The sequence below is a fragment of the Chelmon rostratus genome, chromosome 13 (assembly GCF_017976325.1).
Source record: "Chelmon rostratus isolate fCheRos1 chromosome 13, fCheRos1.pri, whole genome shotgun sequence".
NCBI classification, from domain to species: domain Eukaryota; kingdom Metazoa; phylum Chordata; class Actinopteri; order Chaetodontiformes; family Chaetodontidae; genus Chelmon; species Chelmon rostratus.
Genome location: NC_055670.1, coordinates 3,689,842 through 3,714,365, shown reverse-complemented (window position 1 = coordinate 3,714,365; position 24,524 = coordinate 3,689,842). Strand labels below are relative to the sequence as shown.

The 24,524-nt window shown below is 41.5% G+C and overlaps 1 protein-coding gene across 1 annotated transcript in view; it reads left to right on the top strand.

Moving 5' to 3' along the window:
- vwa8 (von Willebrand factor A domain containing 8) overlaps positions 1-21,908 on the top strand; it is a 70,837-nt gene extending 48,929 nt beyond the window's left edge. The window contains exons 38-45 of the mRNA XM_041951260.1: positions 4,233-4,341; positions 5,011-5,167; positions 11,995-12,103; positions 14,793-14,918; positions 15,432-15,590; positions 17,397-17,495; positions 18,855-19,093; positions 20,261-21,908. Of these exons, the coding sequence (XP_041807194.1) occupies positions 4,233-4,341; positions 5,011-5,167; positions 11,995-12,103; positions 14,793-14,918; positions 15,432-15,590; positions 17,397-17,495; positions 18,855-19,093; positions 20,261-20,369 (1,107 nt within the window). The 3' untranslated portion in view covers positions 20,370-21,908. The remainder of the gene's footprint in view (positions 1-4,232; positions 4,342-5,010; positions 5,168-11,994; positions 12,104-14,792; positions 14,919-15,431; positions 15,591-17,396; positions 17,496-18,854; positions 19,094-20,260) is intronic.
- The last annotated feature ends 2,616 nt before the right edge of the window (positions 21,909-24,524 follow it).

Below are 24,524 nucleotides of genomic sequence, written 5' to 3'. Positions count from 1 at the left end.
CTGTACAGTAGGTCTTGTTTCCACATCACATACTTCATACTATAATTCAAGTACAAATTACTATCTTAGTGTAAAATTAGAATTTTAGTTCTTACACACCTGCACATACATGCAGCACGCTGTGGATTCATAAGCTGAAACAAATAAAGACTATTTATTATTTATCACTCAAACGCTCACACTGTAGACACACTTGCACATGTTCGGTCATTCATGTTCGGGCATGCATTTATACCAATACACACCAGCATGCACCCAAGTTCACACATGGGCACGCATTTACTCAGAAAAAAGCACTCAAAAGTGAACCTATGTGCACACACTCATGCACACAGATGCCATCACTCCTAAATCATTCTGACTTTAGGCGTCTAAAGGGAGAATGAGAAATTTATGAGGCTATTAATCCTACAAGTCAAGGCGTGGACTGCAGCAGATGAGAGACAGAGAGATAGACACTGGGTGAAGAAAAGAAAGAGGGAGGGGAGAAAAGTCATTGAGAGAAGAGGGTGGGGTGGAAACATTGATTCCCACAGTCATAAAAACGAAGTTTTCTCAACTGCACCGTCCACCCCGCACTCCCCTGGCCTCTCTTTCTTTCTTTCTTTCTCTCCGTCTTTCTTTCCTTAGTTAAGAACCTTATCTAACACTGTTTACTACTAGGACCAGTGGCTATGAGTAGTTTTCACTTGCTTCAAGTAAATAGTGTGGGAACACATGGACGCAGCGTCTATGGATTTACCACCCAAACACTCCCAGAGTTGAGCTTGTTTAGAAGTCATTTTGCCATCAAAGCACAAATTAGGAGTAAAATAAGATGTTTACACCTTAGCCTGTTGTGAACAACATTAATGAGACTTTATTAGAAGAGAAAGGTGTTTCCCTTCTCTTCAATACGCTTTCAAACATCCAGAGTTCATTTAAGGAGACCCTGAAAACTTCACGTCAAATCTAGTAAGTTTTTAAGATATTCATGACCTAATATTTAATAATGATTAAATTAAAAACATCTCAAGGCATATTGATGAAGCATTAAATCCACTAGTTGACATGCTTCAGTAAGGCTGTGTGTGTGGTTTGTTTAGATTTAACTGAGAGTGACCCAATTGCTAAACAACTGTCATCAGAGTCTAATAGAGTTGTGGAGTGAGAGGGGATGATGGTTCCTGAAGTGTATTTTCCTATTTAAATTTGTCTTTAAACGATATCTGTTGGTGGTGACTCTTTCAGATCATGTAATGCTCATATACTTTTACATTATAGCTACCACTTTGAACTATCTTCGGTTTATTTCAGAGAGGACATGTTTTGTCTGTAACTTTGACATGGCACATGTAAGCAAACTCAGACAAGTGAATGACAGATGCCATGTGATTATACAGAAGAACTCTCTTATTTTTGTCCTGTCTGATGTTGTCAGTGAAACTGATGGTCCTGCTGCCAGGATCCCTGCTGGGACATCATAATGTGACACACACACACAGTTTTTTTGCTGTATTCAGTGTACGACTCACACACACACACACACACACACACAGACATGTATGCATTAGTGTGTTATTACAAATCGGTCACATTGCAGAGGTGAGCTCCTGAGGGTGAGCTTCCTGTGGTTCTTCACTAACATTGGAGCAATGGAAAGCTCTATTGATATACAGATCTGTTGGTTTGCAGCTGCATGAGACAACAAGGATGTCTGTCATTTGAAATGACCTGTGTTTGAGACCCTGCTGATTATTAAAACCTGACCGAGATATGAACATGGTGGGATATTTAACAGTTGGAAATGAACTGGTTTGTGGGCTCTGGTTGACACATGATATCATTATGTGGCAGCATGTTTGTAAATTCCGTTACATACTCTGTGTCTTTAATTCTACTGCAGTTTCTTAATACTTTATGGCTGACATACGCTTAGTGGCCACTTTGGTAGATAGAACGATTATCACTGTTAGAGAGGTATTAATACAATTAAGGCTATTATTGAGGCTGTAGTTTTTGGTGGTGGTGAACATGACTGCATTATGTGCAGCATTTCTTATGTTTTATCCTTATCATATACAAACATGAAACAAATAGTACAGTACAACATCACCACTAGAGCTGAATTAAAAATTATATATTATAGACTTTGTGGCAGGTCTATTGATGGGATGGCATTAAATTGTATACTTGTACATCTGGAATGAACTAGTTTTGGTCAGACTTTTAATTCCTACTTATGTTGATGCTCAATTCAGGTTTGAAATATTTTGTTGTGTTTGCGTTTTTATTTTATACTTACATAAATATACTCATATACTGATTTGGAAAGTTAATTGTAATGTATCCTGCCTCAATACACCTTTGTCACAGCTCCTTCATGACAAGGTTTTTGAGATCATTACAAAAATGTGCTTCTAAAGTGATTTTGTCATAGCCTGATAACATTAGCATTACTACAGTTTTCACAAATGCTCATATTTGCTCTCAGCTAAAGAGGACAGCTCTCTCTCGGGACAGCACTGTCATCCTCAATCACACTGGCTGATAAAATACGTGTGGAAAAAGTGAATGAGCCTTTGAGCTACTAACAAGGTGCCCCTGTGCATTGCATTTAAAACCAACATTTGCTTCAGGTGTGATAGCATAGATAGATGCTTATTTAATTAATTTAGAATTAATTAAATAAGCATCTTATTTAATTAATTATTGCTTGAGCAATAAAACATATTGTGCCCAGTTGGCAAATTGTGACATTTACACGAGGTCCACTGTTTGAGCTGGTTTCCACAATGGCTATTATCTAGTCCTGGTAATCTGGCACGGTTAATATCAGACTGACCCTCCTAATCTGCACTAAATATAGACAGCTCTGCTGATACAGCAGCTTCATGTAAATGTGAGAGCAGTACCTCAGCTCCACTGTCGATGTCAGTTTGAGGTGTGGACAGTGGGTCAGCAGAGGGAGAGGTGGGGTGCTTCTCTGCTGCTCTGCTGCTCCTATTAGATAAGTCTCTGTTCAACCACACAGACCATGACAAACCAAGCAAAAATCAAAAACGGTAATATAATATCTCACACACACATACACACACAGCCGTCTGCGCAACAAGACCTCATCCCCCAAAGATACCGTCCAGATTCCTGCAGTATGTGAGAATGCAGCTGAACTACAGGGGATGCACTTACTCTCCCACTAAACTACCCTTCCTCTCTCTCTCCCTCATGCATGCCAGAATCTGTCTGGCCGCTCTCCTCAGTGTGAGAGCCAGCATGCTGATTTTGGCATTGATGGTACCATTGAGATGGACCTAAAAATCCAATGATTTAACCTCTCTGTGTATCCACCCCTTCCCTCTCCATCACTCTCCAGCAGAGAAAGACAGGGCCTATTCTGTCCATCCTGCCAAAACCTCAGCCCTTAGTGATAGACGATCCATTCTCTTAGTGCTTTGACTGTGTGATACGTAGCTTTTGATGGCTGTCTCACATACTAATTCAGTACATCAGGAAGTTAACACAAAGACAACTTTCAAGTTGTGTGAGCTTGGAAAAGTTGAAATTACAATCTCATATATGTGTCTCTATTAGCGGCAAAGTAGGATTACTACCACAGTTGCTTTTCCCAGGGATGTTTGAACACTCTACACTCTACATACTGCAGCCTTTTTGATTAAATCGGTTTCCATCAGTGGTTTTGAACATTATAATTGGTTATTCTATCAAAATGTATTTGTACGTACTTGTGTATCTTTTGTGTGAAATGCATAAACGCTTAGTGCAACAGCTCAGAAGCATCTTAAAGGGAAAATACTGGCACAGACTTTGGTACTTTTGACTTTTATTTAGTATCAAAATGAAAATTTTAGTGGGCAAGACATTGTGCAGTATTCTTGGTGAATGTGTAGATCTGGCTGTGATACTTTAGCTGACTGTAAATGTGTGCTACGTCACTGTGTTTCTTCCATGTCAGACAGTTAATGCTATTCTAACTCAAACACCCATCAGTTGTTGTGTTCATTATTGTTCCTCTTGATGACATTAGAATGCAATGGTCTGTTAATATTTTCAGGCTTTTAACGTGCAGTAGGAACCATAACTAGAAAAAATCTCCTTGTTCCTGGAAAACCAGACTATATACATGCGTTGGAACTGAAGCAACCCTTTAACACTTTGAGAGTCTGCACTTGTATGTTTGCAGAGGACTTTAAAACTGATCCATACGGCATCTCTCTCTCCTCTCCTTTCAGATTACCATCCAAAGGGACAGTGGCCTGGATGTCACTGCCCCAAAACATGGCAAGATCGACCCGACCAACAGTCCTCACATTGGGGGAAACCAGTGGGCAGGAGGCACAGGTAACCAGTGTTTCCTGCTAGGTCAGGAACAAAATCCATCTATTCACCAAATGCTGATAATCTGTGATAGCATTTTTCACACACTTCACTATGACTGATGGCATCTAAGAAGGTGTACATATATATGAGACAGCTGTGGTGTGCTCTTCCCACAGCAAGTGCTTATTTGCCTCGAGCAAGGCACTAAACCTCCCTTTGCTCAGTTTCTGAAGGGCTTAGAGGATAGTACTCAAACTGTACTTTAACCAGGCATCTGCCAGAATCTGTATGTGACTGTGTGACTGTGAACAACATGCTGATGAAACCATTAGTCAATTAGCAGAAAAGTAATACAAAGTTTTGATCACTGATTAGTTATTTAAGTCATTTGTTATAATATAAAATATGACATGTCTTTGTGTTTTGGACTGTTTGTCAGACAAAACAAGCAATTTGAAGATTTCCTGATTTTTTTTAAATCTTTTTTTCTTCCTCTTAATCAATAATTAAATACTTGTTAATTGCAGTCTTTAGTGTTTATTTTTTTAGTTTTAAACCAATCGAAAATTCACAATTACTGAGTTAATAGAAACTCTGACTAAAATGTATGGTTTGAAACCAGTTATGGGTTGTCTAAAGTGCCTCCAACAGCTGTGATTGATTCTTCCCGAGCAAAATGTTTCTTTGCAGGTGGTAGAGACACGGCAGGACTAGGTGGGAAAGGGGGCCCTTATCGGCTGGATGCCGGGCACAAGGTCTACCAGGTTTCCCAGGCTGAGAAAGATGCAGTTCCAGAAGAAATCCGCAGGGCAGCCCGTGAGATGGGTGAAAAAGCCTTCAAAGACAGGTAGGTTGCTGTAAATACAGAAAATACTGTGGTCACGTGATTAAAAAATGCCTGCCCAGTTAACCCATATGCAAATTGCACTAGCTTCCAGACCTGAAGCCTGTGGTGTGTGTAATGAAGAACAAGTGTGCGAGCTTTTGTTTTGGCCCTGTGCTGTGTTTCCTGGTCAGTCAGCTATCCCAGGTATGGTGCTACATCCTGGGAAACAACCACAGGCTGCAGTTCCTCAGCTAGAACTCATGTGTTTCTGCACACTCACACACATTTGTTTCAGAGCACGGGGTTGAGAGGGCACGCCTTTCACCAGCTCAACCATGAAGGCTGTCTCTGTTCTCTTTTGCTTCAAACAGTCTCGTTCTCTGAACTTTCTTTTCTCCCTCATCTCCCTTATCCTCCCCCTTTCCTGCATGGCCCTTCTTATACACTAGCTTCTTTCACACCAAGAGGACAACCTCTCTGACTCTTCTCCCTTTTTTTCTTTTTTTCCCTCTTCTATTCTTATTTGTAGTCATTTCACTTCCTTTTCTAAACTTCTTCTTTGACACTCTTCCCCTCCCTGTCTTCTGCTTGTCTATCAGTGTTCCAGAGAAAGTCTTGTAGCTACATGCTGATTCTCTTCTTCCAAGTAGATGTCACTGTGTTTGACCGCGCAAGAGATATACCTATAGATAGGACTGCTTGATTGACTTTTTTCATATCACAGGCCCACTCTGACAGGTTTTTTCTATATCTTCTTATTCACTGATGCGTGGGCACAACCCTCTGTTTACTTAACTTTAGGTTAAACATCAATCAAACTATGATCCTTCTGCAAACCCTTTCGTACCTGACACACACAAGCACAAACATGAAAGACCCATGTGAACATATGCACACTCAGACACACATACTCACACTTCTCTGGATATGTCTCCATACCTGCCAACCTTCCCATTTTACATTTTTAAGGTACAAAATAAATTCATGTAGTTGACATGTTGGCAAAATGACCTAATTGGTGAGTTGTCTTTTTAATGTGACTTGAAAACCTAAAACTAAAGAGATGATCCACTCCTCATGTGTTTATTGGCTACAAGTCACTGGATGAAAGACACCAGCATGGGTAAAACACAGATTTATGTTGGCCTTTCATCTACACACAAATGCAGTTTTTGGTCACTGAAAACAACTTTTGGAAAGCTGCTTCCTGGGTGCAGATATTCAGAAACTCACTCTGCAGTGTTGACATTTTGACAGGGAAAGCTGTCTTTTGGCATGTGACAGAAGAGTGTGTGCTGTTATCTCCTTTTTTTTTAGGTAATTGTGTGCAAAAATAGCATTCATGCTAATCTTAAGGTAACTTACAGGACTTTTGCAAGTTTACACATAAATGTACGGTTACTCTTCCACTTTTATTGAGGGAGAGAAACGTTAGAAGGTGGTACAGAGGTCACTGCTACATAATCCAACACTCCCATGACAGAAACCCCAACCAACATTACTGTTTTGGACGAGACCTGAGGTCCGTTTCACAAAGCAGGTTTACTGAAAACTCCGAGTATGTTAACCCTGAAATGAGGGAAACTCTGAGTTTTCCGTTTCACATAGGAAGGTAAGTCAAACCAGAGAAAGAGGGGTAACTCAAGCCTGTTTCACAGACAGAGGTAAGTTAAACTCTGAGTCAGTTACCGCAGTAACTGACTCTATGAACCTAACCTGATCGGGACCAGGTTTTACTCAAGGAACCTCGAGTTTCTCTGTGTCTCCGCCCTCTTTCAACCACACACCGTATTTCACTTCCTAATTCATTCATTCAGTCGGCAGACGAGTTTTGGCATAGTTCTGCCGTCTGTTATTAAAAAAAATCATTAAAAATATCAGTCAGTGGAAGTCCATTAGGCACAGTAGGTGGTGACGTTTTTCGTTAACATGGCATGTTAACGTCTTTCAATCATGATCCCGTGGATGAAGGTGCAGCGATACTGCGCAGAGAATTAAATATTCGTCGGGAGATAGTTATCAGACCACGATGTTCTTGCTTTTCCAGACAATTATCGGTGTTAGGCCACCACCCGTTCTTCGTGCATCTGCCTTCTTTCTGTTAGCTGAGTAAAAGTCTGTGTTAGTTTAAATATAGGCTTAATTATTTAACATGATATAGATGAGAACACTTCTTTTCATTTTAAAATTTTATTTCATTCGTTAACAAAAAACAAAACATTATATGAACACAATATAACCAATTTTACAATGAAAGGGAGCCACTTAATATTTACTTTACAATGTAAAACATGATCAAAATGAGGTAGCTACCTCCATGAGATCATGCCGAGGTCTTACCTGTTTGAACCATGTTTTTATATTTCATTTTAAGCTGCTGCCAAGTGCGCTTCTCCCCCGCGGGATTGCACCTAAATGAAATAAATTAATAGGCAACCATTCAAGCAGTTTTGCCCTGTAATATTATTGTGATTTCAAAGGACTACATTTATACTCACGCATTGACCCGAGCAGCAATGTTCTCCCACGCCGTCTCCCTCTCCTTCGCAGCTGCAGCGGTGTTGGACTTCCGTCTAAAAACGTGTTCATATTCGCTGTATGAGCGCATTAAAATGTCTAATTTCCAGTGGCGTGAAGTACGCAGCCTTCCGCTTCCCCGTTGCCATGGTGACTCCTCAAATCGGGGTTCCATTGATGCTGTCTTTTTAAAGTTGCGGTGCACGCGCTTAACTCGAGGTGAACCTACTCTGAGTTAATCAAACTAACTCAAATCTGCTGTCGTGTAATCGAAAACTCAGAGTTTCCTATCTCAGAGTAGATCAACTCAGAGTTCAGGGTTACACTCAGAGTTTGTTGAACCTGCTTTGTGAAACGGACCCCTGGACACAAATTTATGAATCCTACTATGGTGAAGGTGTATTTTTCAGGTTTTTCATTGGTCAACTTGGCTTTAAGGTCTGGGTTGTTGGTATGGCATGCTCTTGACAACGCTAGCTGCGTTTCCATTACACTTGTTCGCAAAATAAAAGCGATATTTCTGAAATTTCGGCAAAGTTCGAATGCGACTTGCAGGTGTTTCACATTGAACAGTGTTTTGCGAACCAGCCGAAATTCTCGTAAGTTCTCGGACGTCCCGCGAGATGTGTGTGCGTGCTGTGCGTCGGTAAAACTTAACACAAAGCCTTATAATTCAAAAGCACATGCTGAATGGGAAATAAAGAAATTATCTGTTGACTTAGAGTGATCACTGATTTTAATGGCCTATTATTGATCACTTTGTTATTACGCGAGGCTCGCTCTAACAGCGTCAGCTCGCGCCGTCGTAGCAGCAGCAGAATACAGGACTGTGAATTACTGAAGTGTCCTTTGAACATATTTTCTGTCAGCAATTATGTGTAAATATTAAAGTTAATGGCGTGCACGCGTGTTTCTCACATAGCTAAGGTGCACACACTCATCACAAGTTCATCTCACGATTAATGAAAACGGAATGATTAGATTTTGCAAAGTGTGCACAGGACGAGATCACAGCTGTCAGATTGTCTTTAACAGATCAGCCAGCATGACAGCTGGAACAACTGTAGTGTTTTTGTCTGCTACTTATTGAGATCCAGAAAACATACAAACACTACAAAATTGACAAGACGTTATATCTGACTGCATGCGGCCGGCCGCTGACCTCGGAGACGTGTAAATTCGAAAAAAGTGTTTCCATTACACTTTTGCGATACACCTAAATATCGACACGTCTGAAAAACCACCTCATGAGAGCGTAAAAATGTTTTTGCGATATTCGAGAGGATTTTCGAAATTTAGGTGTTTCCATTACCGTTTTTTTATTGCGATATTTAGGATTTGCGCATTTCTAGGGGCAATGGAAACGCAGCTAATGGTGTTTATGGCTTTGTCCAAATCACTCATTTCACTCAAACTTCCTCCAGATATCACAGTCACTATTTGGGTTCATTGTGCACTGTATCAGTTGTTACTGTGTTAGAGGAAACACACCCAAAAAATGTAAGGCATTGCTCAAGAACTCATGAGTGTTAGATAAGTTGTTAATGTTTAGCGTGAACCATATTTCATGCTTTTATTACAGTACAGCTCATGAAAATATTTGAATACACCAACAAATAGTGAGACAACCACAATGGGCAGCAAGTTTGACATGTGGGAGGTGGTAATGTTTGACAGAACCAGCAAGTGCAATGCCCCGGCTAAAACGAAACCATCTGTGGTCTCTTTGGGTGCTTCAGAATTTGCGAAATAAAATCAGAACCAAATATTCGAGAATAAAACTGTCATTGACTACATTCTGGGACAGGCAGATCTTAGGGATGGAAGGCTGCTGTTTGTGTGCTGTGTTTAGTTGCTGTGTGTCAGTCCTTGTTTTTGTGGTTGTTATGTGTGAAATGTCACAAATTTCACTGGGCTAAAACAGACTCCCTCTGTGTTTGTCATTCACCCGCTCTCTCGTTCCTATTTAAGTCAAGGTTCAGGAATTTGAAGGAAATAGCTGCAGCCACTGGCAAGAGTGTCTGCTCACCACACACGCACACACACACACACACACACACACACACACACACATATGTGCACCTTGGGACGTGTGGTGGAAGCCACTCTGCTATGTACTGTTTAGTGGGCTGACATGATGTGTTGTGAAGGCAGAGGAAAATAACTGGACTATGATGTGAATGTGATTGTGTGTAGTGTTGCAGCAGTATACCATGGTATGAAAATTGATGGTTGACATACCATGTACATATGTTTATCTACAGTATTGAACTCTGCACTCTCTGGTTGAAATTATGAAGTGTTTGCACAACCAAAAAAAAAACCCTTCTGTTGTTACTCCTTAAAGGGTCATTGCAGCTGATAATAGTAATGATAATCGTGGAGTACTGTATGATGTGCACACTGACATTTTCTCAGACAATTTTTGTACCATGAAAATCTCATACCCTTGCAACCCTAGTTGTGTGTGTGTGTGTGTGTGTGTGTGTGTGTGTACAATAATATTAATCAGAGGAAGTAATCATGATCAGCTATTGTACCAGTCAAATGAGGCTGAGTCCTTCCTTGCAGGGTCAGGACATTACAAGTAAGGCTCTCTGTTGTACATCAGTTTAAGATGGTTTTTAACTGTGTCTTTATGACCCCACATGCTTTCTGCTGCAAAGAGACACCAAAAAAAACTTTGGAGTCTGCAGACATTCTTCCCTTGTCTGCGAGGATTTTGTCTGGGTGCATCGGTTACCTCACGCATAGATACAGGGTACATGCAGGTTACATGAATCGTCAGTGCTAGGTTATCTGCATTAATATTCAGTAAACATTATTCACAGATCCTTAAAACAAGCTAAAAAATATAAAAATAGGAAAACATGTATGTGTAAATGTATTTTTAAGCATTGAGATGTCTTCAATGGAGCAAAACCTGCTCTCCCCCGCTTCTCTCTTTCTCTCTCTCGCTCTCTCTCTCTCTCTCTCTCTCACACACACACATACACACACACACACACACACACAAACCAAATAGCCTCAAGTTTGTTGCAAGCTGTGACACATTAAGTCAGCTCTTATCTTCTCATCCTCTTCCAGCATTTTCTGCTCCCTGCTCTGTATCTCTGTGGTGGTCACAGTCTAGTTGTCACCAAAAGTTTAAAACACCTGGCAGAGATTTCCCCCACCTACCTCTGTCTCTCTCCAATACACACACACACACACACACACACACACACACACACACACCCCAGTTTGTGCAAACATGATGAGGACCCTTAGCACACCCGAGGAGGAGTCTGTGTCTATTGGTGTCAACAATGCTAAAGTACCTGCATGCTGGGATTATACAGATAAGTCCGGCTTGGGGGGCACACCCCACCTGTCTTGTCATATCCACAGGTGTGTTTTAAAATGAACACACACATGCACACACACAAAACGGGGCTCCATACTGTATTTAACAACACTGAGCCCTGTGTCCTGAGCTGTAATTCTTTTGGAAAAAGCACGGAAAGAAGAAGAAAGAAGCAGATAATGCTTGCAGTAGCACCCTCAGCACAATGCAATGAATGTACAAAGTGATGGTGTGTCAGACTCGGAGGTCCTGGGCAAGTTCAGAGAGGAGCACAATAGAGACAACTCAAATGATAGTGGTATGTAGAATGCTCTGAAGTTCATCTGCCTCACCACTGAGTCCTCATCCATGCCACTGTGCATTTGATGATTTGCACTTTGTGGGTTATAGCTAATTAGCTTGTTGTGCAAAAATAATAATTGGGGATGTTCATGTTTACTTTTTGCAATGGCCTTGAGATTGTGTCTCAAGATTTAAACTTCTGTTTTGATTAGATGTGCAACACTTTGACATTGCTTAACTCAAATTATAAGCTGTAGATGAAATGCACACATGCTGCAGTGACTTTGGATGACGAGTGGGATTTGAAGTTATCCTGTGGGGGTTTAGAGCAGTATGTGCATGGGCACATATGACTGAGATGTCCACAGAACTGTGTGTGCTACTCAACCAAATTGGTCCAGTGTCACTTTTGTACTGCCTGGCCCAGTGATATCATTGGGAGCCATAGAATTACTAAATAGATGCAGAAAGGAAGAAACCTACTTGTGCTAGTGCAGTTTAAGTGCCTTTGTTTTGCCTGATTGCACAGTGATAAAAATAAAGCCCTTTGAAGCTAAAAGACAAAAGAAACGCTACCAATCTGACATAAATGTATGCTTGAATACAATTGGTGGTTTACCTGAAACATATCAAACCAAGTCATGCCTCTTACACTGTTTGTCTGTACTCACCCTTTCAGTTTTTCTCTGTCCTTCCACGCCAGGTTGAAGGAGATCGATATGAGCGAATATGATGCTGCCACATACGAGCGCTTCTCCAAGGCTGTCAGGAGACAAGTTCAGTCTCTGCGCATCATCCTGGACAGTTTACAGGTTGGCTTCACTCCTCTTGACATCAAACATTACTTTACACATCATTCCTTGTCTGTTTGTGTAGAACAAGGAGGCTCTGAACTGTCTGCTCTAGCCATGACTGCTAGAGCAGACAGTTCAGAGCCTCAGCCTTCCCTTCATGGATGAAGGAATTGATGACACCAGTCAGTTTTAAAAATACTGCTCAATTGCACAATTTCTGCGTCACTTGAATTCAAATTCTTCATCAAAATCTTACCAGTTGTGTCTTAATGTCATAATGTATGATATATGAATGATGACAAGTTAACTGACAGTGCTTGCTATATTGCAATTTCAGGTGTCAATAAATCATTTTCTTTTTTTATTACTTACAGTTTGTGTAAGTAGGAGAATAGTCAAGAAACAATAGTATTGAAATATTGGTCTGTAGAGATGATGTAATTTTGTTAATAACAGTTTAAGCATAATCCAAGCAAACTGGACTGGAATAAAATATCTTTTACTCTACAGTCAGACACAGACCACAGAGCTGCAGTACAGCTGAGCATGGCTAGTCGACAAAAGTCATGGGGTCATAAAGTTAATAGATGACAATATTGGTTGACCACATACAACCCCATGCGATACTGGGCAGGAAGGGGGGGGGCGCCGTCCCACAGGAGCACCCTGATTGGTTGAGTCAATGAAAAGCAAAAGCAAAGGGAGTGGTGGTTAAAAATCCAGGATGTGATATTGTCTCCATTTCATTATTTTGTTTTAGACTTTCCTCCCATTATTTGGATGCATTCAAGTCGGGTTTGGTGTGTTTGTTTGTGTGTGTGCGTGTGCGTGTGTGTGTGGGTGCATGCGTGCGTGAGTGCATGTTGGGGGGGTGGGGGTGATGAGAGGAAAATCATGCAGCATGTGAGAATGATTACAGAGCAGAGACTTTAAGCCTTGCTCTATTATTCTCTTGTCCAGGTGTGAAGCTCTGTTTGTATATGTTGTGGAAGGTCTGTGTTTGTGTGTGTGTGTTTGTGTTTTCCATCCAGGTGTTTGCAGCCGTGCCAGCGCTGGCTTTCAGCATGAACACTGGTTATTGTTTCTATTTGTCCTTGTAGCCCCAGGCTTCTTTCCTGCTGTAAAGACGATGGAGATTATACTAATCCCATCTGGCATGACGCTGTGAAGTCATGTTATTTTTATCATACCTGAAGAGTGATTTTATGAGTCACACACACACACACACACACACACACACACACACACACACACACACACACACACACACACATTCTGTGCACACCTATCCATAGCTGGCAGTAGTGTATAGTGTATTGTTTGCACCCACTTCAGTCTCCCGCAGGGAAACCCCTCTCTATTTATCTCTCAACAATAGGCTGGTTTGCCAGACATAAACATCTCGTACATCAAGTGTCTCATGGTATGAAATCAGCCAGAGTCATTTTAGACCCCAGGAAATAAAAGCATTCTTTCATTTTATTAACCAGGCAAAATACTCTTTGCCAGTATTTAGGAGAGCTTTAGAGGTGTTCTCAGGAGACTACAGGCATGCAGAGACATCCTCTGGAAGGAGAGATATTTTGGGAATGTGTAATGACAGTAAGCTTATTAGAAGATACAATTTTGTTAAAAATGTAATGTTTTTGTGATTGACCTTGTGCTTCATGACCAAAAGCACATGTTGCCTCCCCAGAAGCCATGGTCCTCACAACCTTGCACAGTTGTCAACTTGGGGAAATGCAGCTTTAGTCTGTCACAACCATTAATTTGGGCAAGAATGTAAATGGATTTTCTTGTCTTTTATTTTAGGTCCATGACCACAGCATGCCATTGCCCTGTTTTTGCTTATCATTGTGGTGGAGTTTTGTGTTTAGATTGATGATAAAATGAGTTTGAAACGTAGCAAAATGTTGAAAACATTGTAAGTAACTAGACAGTCATGCTCTGAAGTGTTTATAGTCATACTGAACCTCTCTACTGGGCGGTATATGTTGTCACAGTGGAAAAAGTTCTTCAGGGTTTCCACAATACAACTTAATTAAGACATGCATTTCTTTTCTTTTTGCACATTTACATACTGTGTAAAAGTATGTGTACATTGTGTTCACTAGCAGGCATCTATCTACAAACAAGTGACAACTATTACATGTGAGAATTATCAGTGATGTCATGAGACCTGTTCTGTGTGACGTGGTGGCCGAACTCCGTACAAGCATCATGTGTTATGTAAAAACATCTCTCACTGTAAACTCTCTGTAAAGCGTGTGACCCAAAGTGGGTGTGGGGAGGGTGGGGACAGATAGTGTTAACCTCCTTTTCTGTAAAAATGATACTTCTCTCCCTCTCAACTCCCTCTTTCTAAGCGACCACAGCAAGAAGGGGAGAGACATCTAAAGAAACAGGGTTAGAGCTTCAAAGCCCAAGCCTCCTGTATGTTTTGGTTTGTGGGTGTGGGTGGGAGGAAAGGGGCTAGTTGGTAGTGCTGGGGGTGAGAAATGTATGCACGTGTTTGTCTATAATGTGTCCGCCTGAATTACAACTGTCTGGTTTTTGTTTTGTTTTTTTTTTTTGCCTTGTTTCACAATCTGTTGCCTCTGAAAGCCCCACCAAAATGAAATCATCTTCCCCAGGCAGATTTTGAAATCTGTTTATTTATTTAGTTGACTGGTGCATACAATGTAGTCTTTGTGTGGGTGTTTTTCAGGCGAAAGGGAAGGAGCGGCAGTGGTTGAAGAACCAGGCTCTTGGAGAACTTGATGATGCTAAAATCATTGATGGACTGACTGGGGAGAAGGCTATATATAAGCGCAGGGGAGAGCTGGACCCAGAGGTGTGTGTGTGTGTGTTGCTACAGATATTTAAACCACACTTAAACTTTTCTTTTCCTGAGCCACACCTCCAAATGTACGTGCGCACACACACCCTCCCAGACTTGCACACATAATTTTGACCTTTATCTTTCAGATGATACACTCCAGTGGTGTGTGTGAGATTATTATTACTCCCTGTGTTTCTGCTTGAGCTCACACAGTTTCCAGTTTCTAGTCATTTCTACTGCACAGAGATAGTTCCCACACTAATTACACAAACTCACGCTAACCATAATATGCATGCCATGTTTTTCTACCTTATTTAACTCCGAGCATTGCATATTTTTGGTTTGGCCTGAAGTTCAACATTGAAATAATTGCAACCAGTTTTGAAATAACGACCTTGTATTGAATGTTATTTTAAGTAAGCCATACCAAATTCCACAAAACACTTTCCAAATGAGGTGTTTAATTTAATCATTAGTTGCTTCTAATATTGCACTTTGTATGCATGTTACTTTTTGTTTTCACAGCTGGGCAGTCCTCAGCAAAAGCCCAAGCGTTTACGAGTGTTAGCAGACGTGTCGGGCAGCATGTACCGTTTTAACGGTGTGGACGGCAGGCTGGAGCGCTCCATGGAGGCTGTGTGTATGGTCATGGAGGCTCTGGAGAACTACGAGCACAAATTCAAGGTGAGAACGTCACACCGAACATCATATGTGTGTAATGTAATGTTTCTGGGGATACAGTTTTTGTATAGCCTCAACCCACCTCTGTCATCTATGTTACTTTTCCTTACTGTATCAGGTGATGGTATGTAGCATTGACATTGGTATTCAAGAGAACTTTATTCTCATATGCCCTTTCTTTTCTGAATTCATCTGAACCTTTTGTTTGAACACAAACTGGAATATGTGTTCAAGCCACATCACTTTTGGGAACCACTTGTAATCAGGTTTCCATCAACACCACACATTATCGCACAGGAGCCATAAAATAAACAATAAAAAACAACTGAGATGATACTCATTTCATACAGCTTAGCAATATGAGACATTATGGATAATTCCTGGGACAAGACACTTTATCTTTATCACTTTAGATGACTCCTGCTTTTTTTTTTTTCTTTTTTACCAAGGTCCCTGAGCCACCTGGTGTGCCATGTAAAGGAGTTTTTGTTTTGTACCTTCTTACATTGTCAAGGATGGCCATACTGTGCTTGGCTTCGGCCAGGCTGTCATTAGTGTAATGACATACGTTTTTGGTGGTGAATGACCTTATGATCTTCACTGCCAGTCTTCTACTGGTTGCCACTGTTGCTCTTTTGTCAAACTTTTTCCCACATACAGTTTTGTATGTATGGAGGAGGAAGGAAGGAGGAGATTTAGGAAGTGAAATAGAGTGGCAGAGAAAAGGGGGAGAGGGAGCTATGAGTGGGTGTAAAAAAGTTGAAGGGAGACAGACATCTTGGCCCCTTAGTGACACTCAACCCGACCTAATACTGATCACATATCAGTGTTACACACACACACACACACACACACACACACACACACACAGACACACACATTTCAGTGCTGCTCATCACACGCTGTCTTTGCATAACACCTCTTGGATCAAAGTGCCTCTGAAAAAAACAAATGATATACACACTTTCACTTGTGTGTGTCTGTGCTACCTGCAGTTTTACAGTGTGCATGTATGTCTGTGTGTGTCTTCCACTGTAAGATACATTGATGCTGGTCAGTCAAACATACATATCTATTCAGGTTTTCTGTTTGAAACAGTGCATGTAAATAGACATGGCATGTGGAAACATTAGTCTTAAGAATTTGTCACATAATAGTTTCATGTCCTATTTATTACAACCATCAGACCCCATTACAAGACAAAAATGGAACGAGATCAGTGTTGTGGAAAAAGAACTCCTCTGAACTTTGATTTGAGTGATTTTAATTACACATATATATTTAGAATTGAATTCAAGGATTTCTTGATCCCTGAGGTGAATAAAAAAACAACATGAAAAAAAGAAAAATGTATAGTACAAAGAAGATTTGATCTGAAAAGACAATATTTTGGAAAAAAAAAACATGCTTTTTACATAGCAACAGCAATATGGACGGATGAGACACACAGTCGCATACCTTTGACCACCACAGTCATGACTGTCCTTATTAGAAATAGCCCACATACGTAATACCTGGCTCCTGAAATAGCTGAGTGGAGCCCACGGTGCCAGGCAGACCCAGCCTTACGTAAGCCAGTGTGATGGATGGTCTATGGGAGGCATTTTGGCATGACAGGGTTGCCATCTCACCTGTGTCTTAAAACCTCATTTGAGGTGCTATTCACAGTCCAGCATGAGGGTGATACAAGAATTTACACAAAAAATTAAGATATTGTCATTGTTGCCATATGTTCATGTTGTATGACACGTCCCATTTTATACCATCATAATCCAATTTTCCCTTACATAACCTGTTTTCTCTATGCAGTATGACATAGTGGGCCACTCCGGGGACGGCTACGACATTGAGCTGGTCAGAGTGGACAACGTTCCCAAGAATAACAAACACAGACTCAAAGTCCTCAAGGTACAGTTTCATCAATCAGTTACACTTTCTTACTCTATGCCAGTTATTCCCACACATACCAACCAAAATATGCTTGTAGGTGTGTATTGTTGTGCTGCTTTCTCTGTTTCAAATGTCTATGTCAGGGGTCGGGAACCAATGGCTCGCGAGCCAGATGTGGCTCTTTTGACGGCCGCATCTGGCTCGCAGACAAATCCTTTGCGCACGCGCGAGCCAGCGACTAGAAAGCCGGTTCGCAGTCATTTCAGTGGGAAAGTGGCAAACATACATGTCGTTGTGTCTATCTATTTATCTATCTATCCATCAATCACAAAGGCAACGCAGATGAGGCAACGCAGATCGGGTCGTGACAGGCACTGTTTAAGTGAGGCTGCCGTATTTTGCTGTCGAAAATAGCGGTCGATGTGCGCATGCGCAATACGGCTTGTCGTTAATCCCGCTGTCAGCTAACTAATTTTTGACACGCTTCTGAGAAGATGGCTAAAAGAAAAAAAGACGACGAGTATCGTACTTTTCAGCAGGAATGGACAGAGGAATTTGCCTTTGTGGAGAAAGCTGGTTCTGCTGTGTGTCTAATATGAAATGATAAAATTGCATCTATGAAGCGGTCAAATATAAAGCGGCACTTTGACACACGCCATGCTGCATTTGCATCGAAATATCCTGCGGGGGACAGCAGGAAGAAAGCATGTCAAGAGCTTCTATCAAGAGTGCATGCTGGTTAGCAGCAACTCCATGTTTGGACCCAACAAGGTGACTGCAATTCGGCTAGCTTTGCTGGCGCTTTAGCGGTTGTGAGAAACGGAAAGCCATTCACAGATGGGGAGTACGCCAAAGCATTCATGCTTGATGTTGCCAATGAACTTTTTGACGACTTTTCAAATAAAGACAAGATAATGAAACGTACGTACATAAAATGCACACATTTACTTGTATTTTTTTTAGTTTTAAACATATTGTATGGCTCTCCTGGAATTTCATTCAAAAATATGTGGTGTTCATGGCTCTCGGCCAAAAAGGTTCCCGACCCCTGGTCTATGTTAAAATGCAGCTGAAACTAAACATTAGCAGGAAAGAGGCTGCAAGGATGCAAACATGTTTGTTGTTTTCACTTTCCTCTAGTTGTATCTAATCATCCACATAGTTTTGTATTTGTCCAGGAAAGAATTTTTTTGAAACATGGTGGAACTGACCCTTAAGTAGACAGTCGCCAGCCACCCCACTTCCCAGGATCAGCCACCACAAACAAAGTCTTCACCTGTTCAATACACTGGATAATGTCTGAATGCTCTGTTCAACTTTTCCCCTCTGACTTGTTGTCTCCTCCTTCTCTGTCTCGCCTCCTCCCCCATCCTGCAGACCATGCATGCCCACGCTCAGTTCTGCATGAGTGGTGACTACACTCTGGAGGGCACAGACGCCAGCATTAAGGAGCTGGCACGAGAAGAGGCCGACGAGCACTTTGTGGTGGTCCTCAGTGATGCCAACCTGGAGCGCTACGGCATCCGGCCCGAGCGCTTCGCCCGCGTCCTGACATCTGACCCGCAGATCAATGCCTTTGCCATCTTCATCGGATCCCTTGGCGATCAGGCCGAAAGGTGAGCAGGTGGAGACAGAGGTGGTGGCATCTTGGTTGAGTTCAGTAAAGGGTAGCAATAAGGGAAGGACAGGATGGGATGAGAGGACAAGGAGATGAATGCAAAGACCTCCAAATGGCTTTTAAAATGGACTGGTATTTGAACATCAGCATCTAAAATAAACAACTAGTCAATTTTAAAGATCCGACAGAACAAACTCTGCTCAAGGTCAGTTTACATAGACTGTAGCTGGTCATCCAAAACCAACGACTAGACTTCAATGTTAAGTAGAACAATGACTATCCAGTTTTGTCTGAGTGAGGCCTACTCATGTTCCTGCTGCCTGCTGGTCCTGCTGATATTTGTTGTCACAACCAAGATTAAGTCCTGCACTTTTATAAAAGAGGAGCAAGAGCACTCTTCAGTCTGCTTTGAGGAGTCACTGGCTTCATGGTTACAATGCAGCCAGAAGCTGAAAGACCTTCAGAATGACAGTGGCTGGTTTGGTACCCTGGTCATAACTCCATGAAGAGAAGGAACAGCAAGAGAGAGACCTGTGAGGATGGACTGATCTCCAAAACACATAAAGTTAAAAAAACTGAAACATTCTCCTCAACATTTAAAGCAAGACTAGTGTGTTATTTTTGTTTTGTTGCCCAGCACTATAAAAATTAAAATAATTGATACCCACAAAGCAGCAGAAGACTAAAAGAAGAAGAGGGTCGAAAAAAAACATTTTCAGTTAGTTGTTCCCTCACTTCATAATGTAATAATGTAGAAATTTAACAGGAACAGTAGAGGTCAAACTGAGTCCTGGAAGACCAAGAGCACTTGTATGTATGAATGTAATATTACATTAGAACACTTTGGGAATACTGTTAATATCCTTGCTAAATGAGTAAATGAGGGAATGAAAGAACAAAAGAAGAGAGTGCTACCAGAGGTAGTGGGTATTTACAAACGAATTAAACGCAATAGGAGTGGTTATGTTGTCTTGTTCCTAAGCTCTGCCGTGCTCCACCAGCACTTTCATTCACACACACTGTACTCTGTCAATGAAAATGTTCAGTACCAATTCACACAGCAAACAAGTACATGTCTGTCCTTTTATATTGGGACGTGATTCTTTTGTGAAAGTTCAGTCCAGCTGTTTAGCCTCAAACCTCTATCTTTTTTGCTTTGTTTCAGACTCCAAAAGACCCTGCCAGCGGGGAGATCCTTCGTTGCCATGGACACCAAGCAGATCCCCCAAATACTGCAGCAGATCTTTACATCCACAATGCTCTCCAGTGCCTAAGACTGAGACAAACAAAAACACACATGTGCACACACAAGCACATACTCTCATGTCTTCTCTCACACATTCAGAACCTAAAGATGTGCTGTGCAATCTCTGAAATTTGTGTATCTGAGTGTGTCAGGTCTTAAGACTCGCCTTTGCACAGGCCTGAAGGGGAAAGACTATTTCACAGAAACCTTCAGTTTGCCAGCAATATCTAACAGAGTTGTGTTAGTGTGAGCGAGTTAGATAATGTTTAGCTGCTTTGTACTGTTCCTCGGGGGAATTGCTATTGTACAATGTGGTCTGCAAAAAGCCTGTCATCTTGCATGACTGTGCTCCACTGTGAGATAACACGCACGTATTTGTAACTACAGTGACATTATGAATGCCTGGAGCCTGTCTCAGACCCCATGTGGGGATCAAACACACACGTAACCTGTTGTTGTTTTTGTGTTTTTGACCAACAGTGTGCTGATGCAGGCACACGTGCGTCCTTGTCCTGTTTTGGATAGTAAGCAACTTTACTTAGAGAGGGAGGGTCATGAGCCTGAAACAGCCTCACCTATTTGGAGTTCCTCCTCATTTCTCATCTGTCACACAGAAAAGACATATACATGTAGAGCGACACTAATGTGCCACCTGACCGACACTTGGATGTGGCAACGGCAATAACTTGCCTCTGTTGGAATGCTGGGACTGTGACCAGGAAATTTCCTACCTGACTGCACATGCTCTTTCAAGGCAGCTGCTGTTGCACAACCCCCTGCTGTGTGTGTGTGTGTGTGTGTGTGTGTGTGTGCGTGTGTTTTTTCCTGCAGCATCTATGCTAACATACACAAGCCCTTTCCTTCCTGACTGCTGGACCTTGTGACGCCACGTGCTTGTCTCAGTCCTGCAAGGAATCTGAGATCACCTTTCATTGCCGGACCACCCACTCCCCTTTTCAAACACATGGACACCTTTGCCACTACAAGCCAAATGATCCGAAAATTCTCTCTTAGTGTGTCAGTGTGTGAACAGTACAGACTGACCTTTTTGTATACAGCGTCTTTACTGTAAGTGTTTAATGTGTTTGTGCTCCGACATCAGGCTGTGCAGTCAGATTAATTCTTCCTGTCTGTGCCAACTCACAGCCATGTGCATCCAGTTCCATATCATTTTCACCCCTGGTTTTGTTACTTTGTGTTCACGCCTCACTATGCTTCACTCATAGGATCAATAGAACTGCGGGTCTAATTATGAAGCTCCATTGATCCCTCCTCTGGCGTCCTGTCCCTGTTTTATTAACCCACTTCCCATCTCCCTTTTATCCTCTCACTTGTTCTTTCTTCCACACTGCTGATTAGCTGGAAGGAGCGAAAGTGACTTCACTAGTTTCTCTGTAGATTGCGCCTACACCATATGTTTGCTTTTTGACACTGTCGAAGCTGACAGAAGAAGAAGATTAATGTAGATGCATATTAAAATCATATACATTTTTACTCTCTTTAGTCTTATTTAATTGTACATTTTTCTATTACTTTATGTGAAAAAAATTGTAAAAATAATGTACAAAATTTGAATAAAGTTATGTTATCATGACGATCAACTTGATGATCTGTTCAGTTAGCCTCAATCACCAAGTCCACTCTCATTTTTCCTGTTTTGACTAGCCAAATGGACACATGCTATGCAACAATTCACTATTCAAGTTTCACAATGTGTCATTACATAGCATCCTGTGCTCTCATCCAAATTAGGTACTTAAGAAAGTCTTCTTATTCAACACCTTCCTCTCCAGGACAACATGCTGCTCTGTTAATATTTTTGTTATAGTTACTGTAATATTCCTCAAGTCCTTAGCTTCTTTTCTATTTTGGTGACATCTGTTGATCGCTGATGTCTTTTTCCTTCATTGTTCTGGCAATAAGGCTTCTGAAGAATATTTATGTTTTCAGTCATGGGCTGTCTCAGCTTTCACAGAGTGCCTACTGCCTCATCTGGTCCAAACAAACCTGTGAAAAACCTACTCTTTCTGTAGGATGGATAATGTTGTGCCAGGAAAGGTGTATCTGACAGGTGGAGTCCAGAAAATCAAAATATCAGGAAACTCGAAATTAAATTTGCAGTTAAGTCAGTATAACAGTTGGGAAAATATTTCAATGAAACTGTTGCAGGTTATAACTTTTTGTGTTTTATGTAATTCAACCTACAATCTCCTGGCCTATGGAAAGAGTGGTGTGGTGGTAACTACATACTACTGTCTCTTGCACTTTCTTTCCCTGCTTCCTGTACTACACTGCTTTGTTAACACACTATTTATCATCCTGGATTTGCAATGACAATCTGATTCTTAGAATAACTTTATGCACCCACACGCAGTTACCTGTAATGCACACCTGGGCTGCCTATCCTAAAAGAACCCCTGTACATTCACAGCAGAGAGATAAGACGTCTAGACTAGAAGGGATTAGTCAGCGTTAGATATGTAGTGGAAAAATGAGCAGCTGGTGATTCATAATGTGCTAAAACTGGAAGCAAGTTTTTTTGGGTACTTTTGGCTGATGTCATCACATTTCAGTGTGGACCCTGTGTTTGACAAAGCAGATAACACTCACATACAAACACATAAATGTGACTGTCTCATTTGTTGACTGGGGGCTAAACTGCAATAGGATTGATGCCTATACAGCCCACAGAAGCACAGCACAGGAAGAAATCGATCAACAAGATTAATAGCTGATCTCGTGTCAACTCAGCAGGACAGGCGTGCAGAGTGATTGTTATCAACAGTAGCAACAGGAGCTTGTGCTCTCATTTGGCTGTAGTTGGGTTATTGATGTCAATTACTTATAACGGTCCAGAGTCAACAGAGCTCACTAATCACTATGTGGTTAGTGTGTATAGTGTGGCTGGCTGGTTGTTAATATCAGTCTGTGCCTGAGTCTTTGGAGAGAAAATGTGTGTTGTAAAAAGAGAGAAAGAGAGAGACACTGGCCTATTTGTGCTGAAAGAGATCCTTCTTGGGGCAACCTCACCTAGCACACACACACACACACACACACACTGAATAACCACCTGACACCTGGCCCTGTCAAGTCCTAATTGAGTGGTACATTCAATGTTGACAGGAATCTTATGAGTTGTGCTGCTGACAGACTCAAAGACAGAGTGGCTGAGCACCTGACACACAGACACACTGATATGCGGATGTACAGGCAGCCAGTTGGAGTAGTGATGAAAAACAAACTGCTCTAAAGAGAGGATTACAAGGCTATATTTCAGCAGATAATGCGACTTCACCAAGAACTTGCGATACAATTTTGCAATTTTTGGAAGTCCAAGCACGGGCTTATGTCTGTAAAAGGATTTGGGATAAATGTGGCTAAACCCTGCAAACAATCTGCATCTTATCTTTTTGACAGTGGTGGAATGAATGCACAAAAATATTAATGGGTTTTTACTCAAAGTTGGTAGCATGGTCAGAATAGAACTATTTTTTAATTGATCACACTATACTCTTTTACTTGAAATGTGTTGTCTGTAGGATGCAGTTAGGTGTCCCCTTTGAATTTCCACCCTTTTGTGGTGGTGGTGGTTGCATGTTCCTATGATCCTTGGAGCTGTGTTGAGGTAACCTAACCTCCTGTTAGTCCCTTCTAAGGCAATTTGGTCCAAGATGATTTGGGCCAGATTTGGATTTGTTCAAAGAAGTCTTTGGATCACTGTCTTCAGGAAAAGCAACCTCTTCCAAATTAGGAAAACTAAGGCCCCCTCTGGATCATGGCCTAGGACAGGATCTCACTGCCAACTGGGTTGTAGTCAAAGGAGGGTTCTTATTGTACTGATCCCTGTCTCAAAAGACTGGATTTTGGCGCATGTCACCTCTCTTGTGGGGAAGGAGCCAAAACTTGTATGGTAGCTGGAAGGTATCAGCTAGATATATTTGGACCCACTTCTGGGGAATGGAGCCTGATTCTGCTTTTTAGCCTTTTACTTGTGCCTATGTGCTGACCAGTAGTTTGTGGTAAATGGAGTTTTTGGAGGCTTTACTGTATGTAATGTACCTCTGGTCCTGCATCAATCTGTTAGGGCACATGATCTGAACCTTAATGTATTATTATTATTGCTATTATGGCCCCAAGCCCCAAAGGGGTGCTGCAACAGGTCAAATTGCTGTGGGTCGGAATG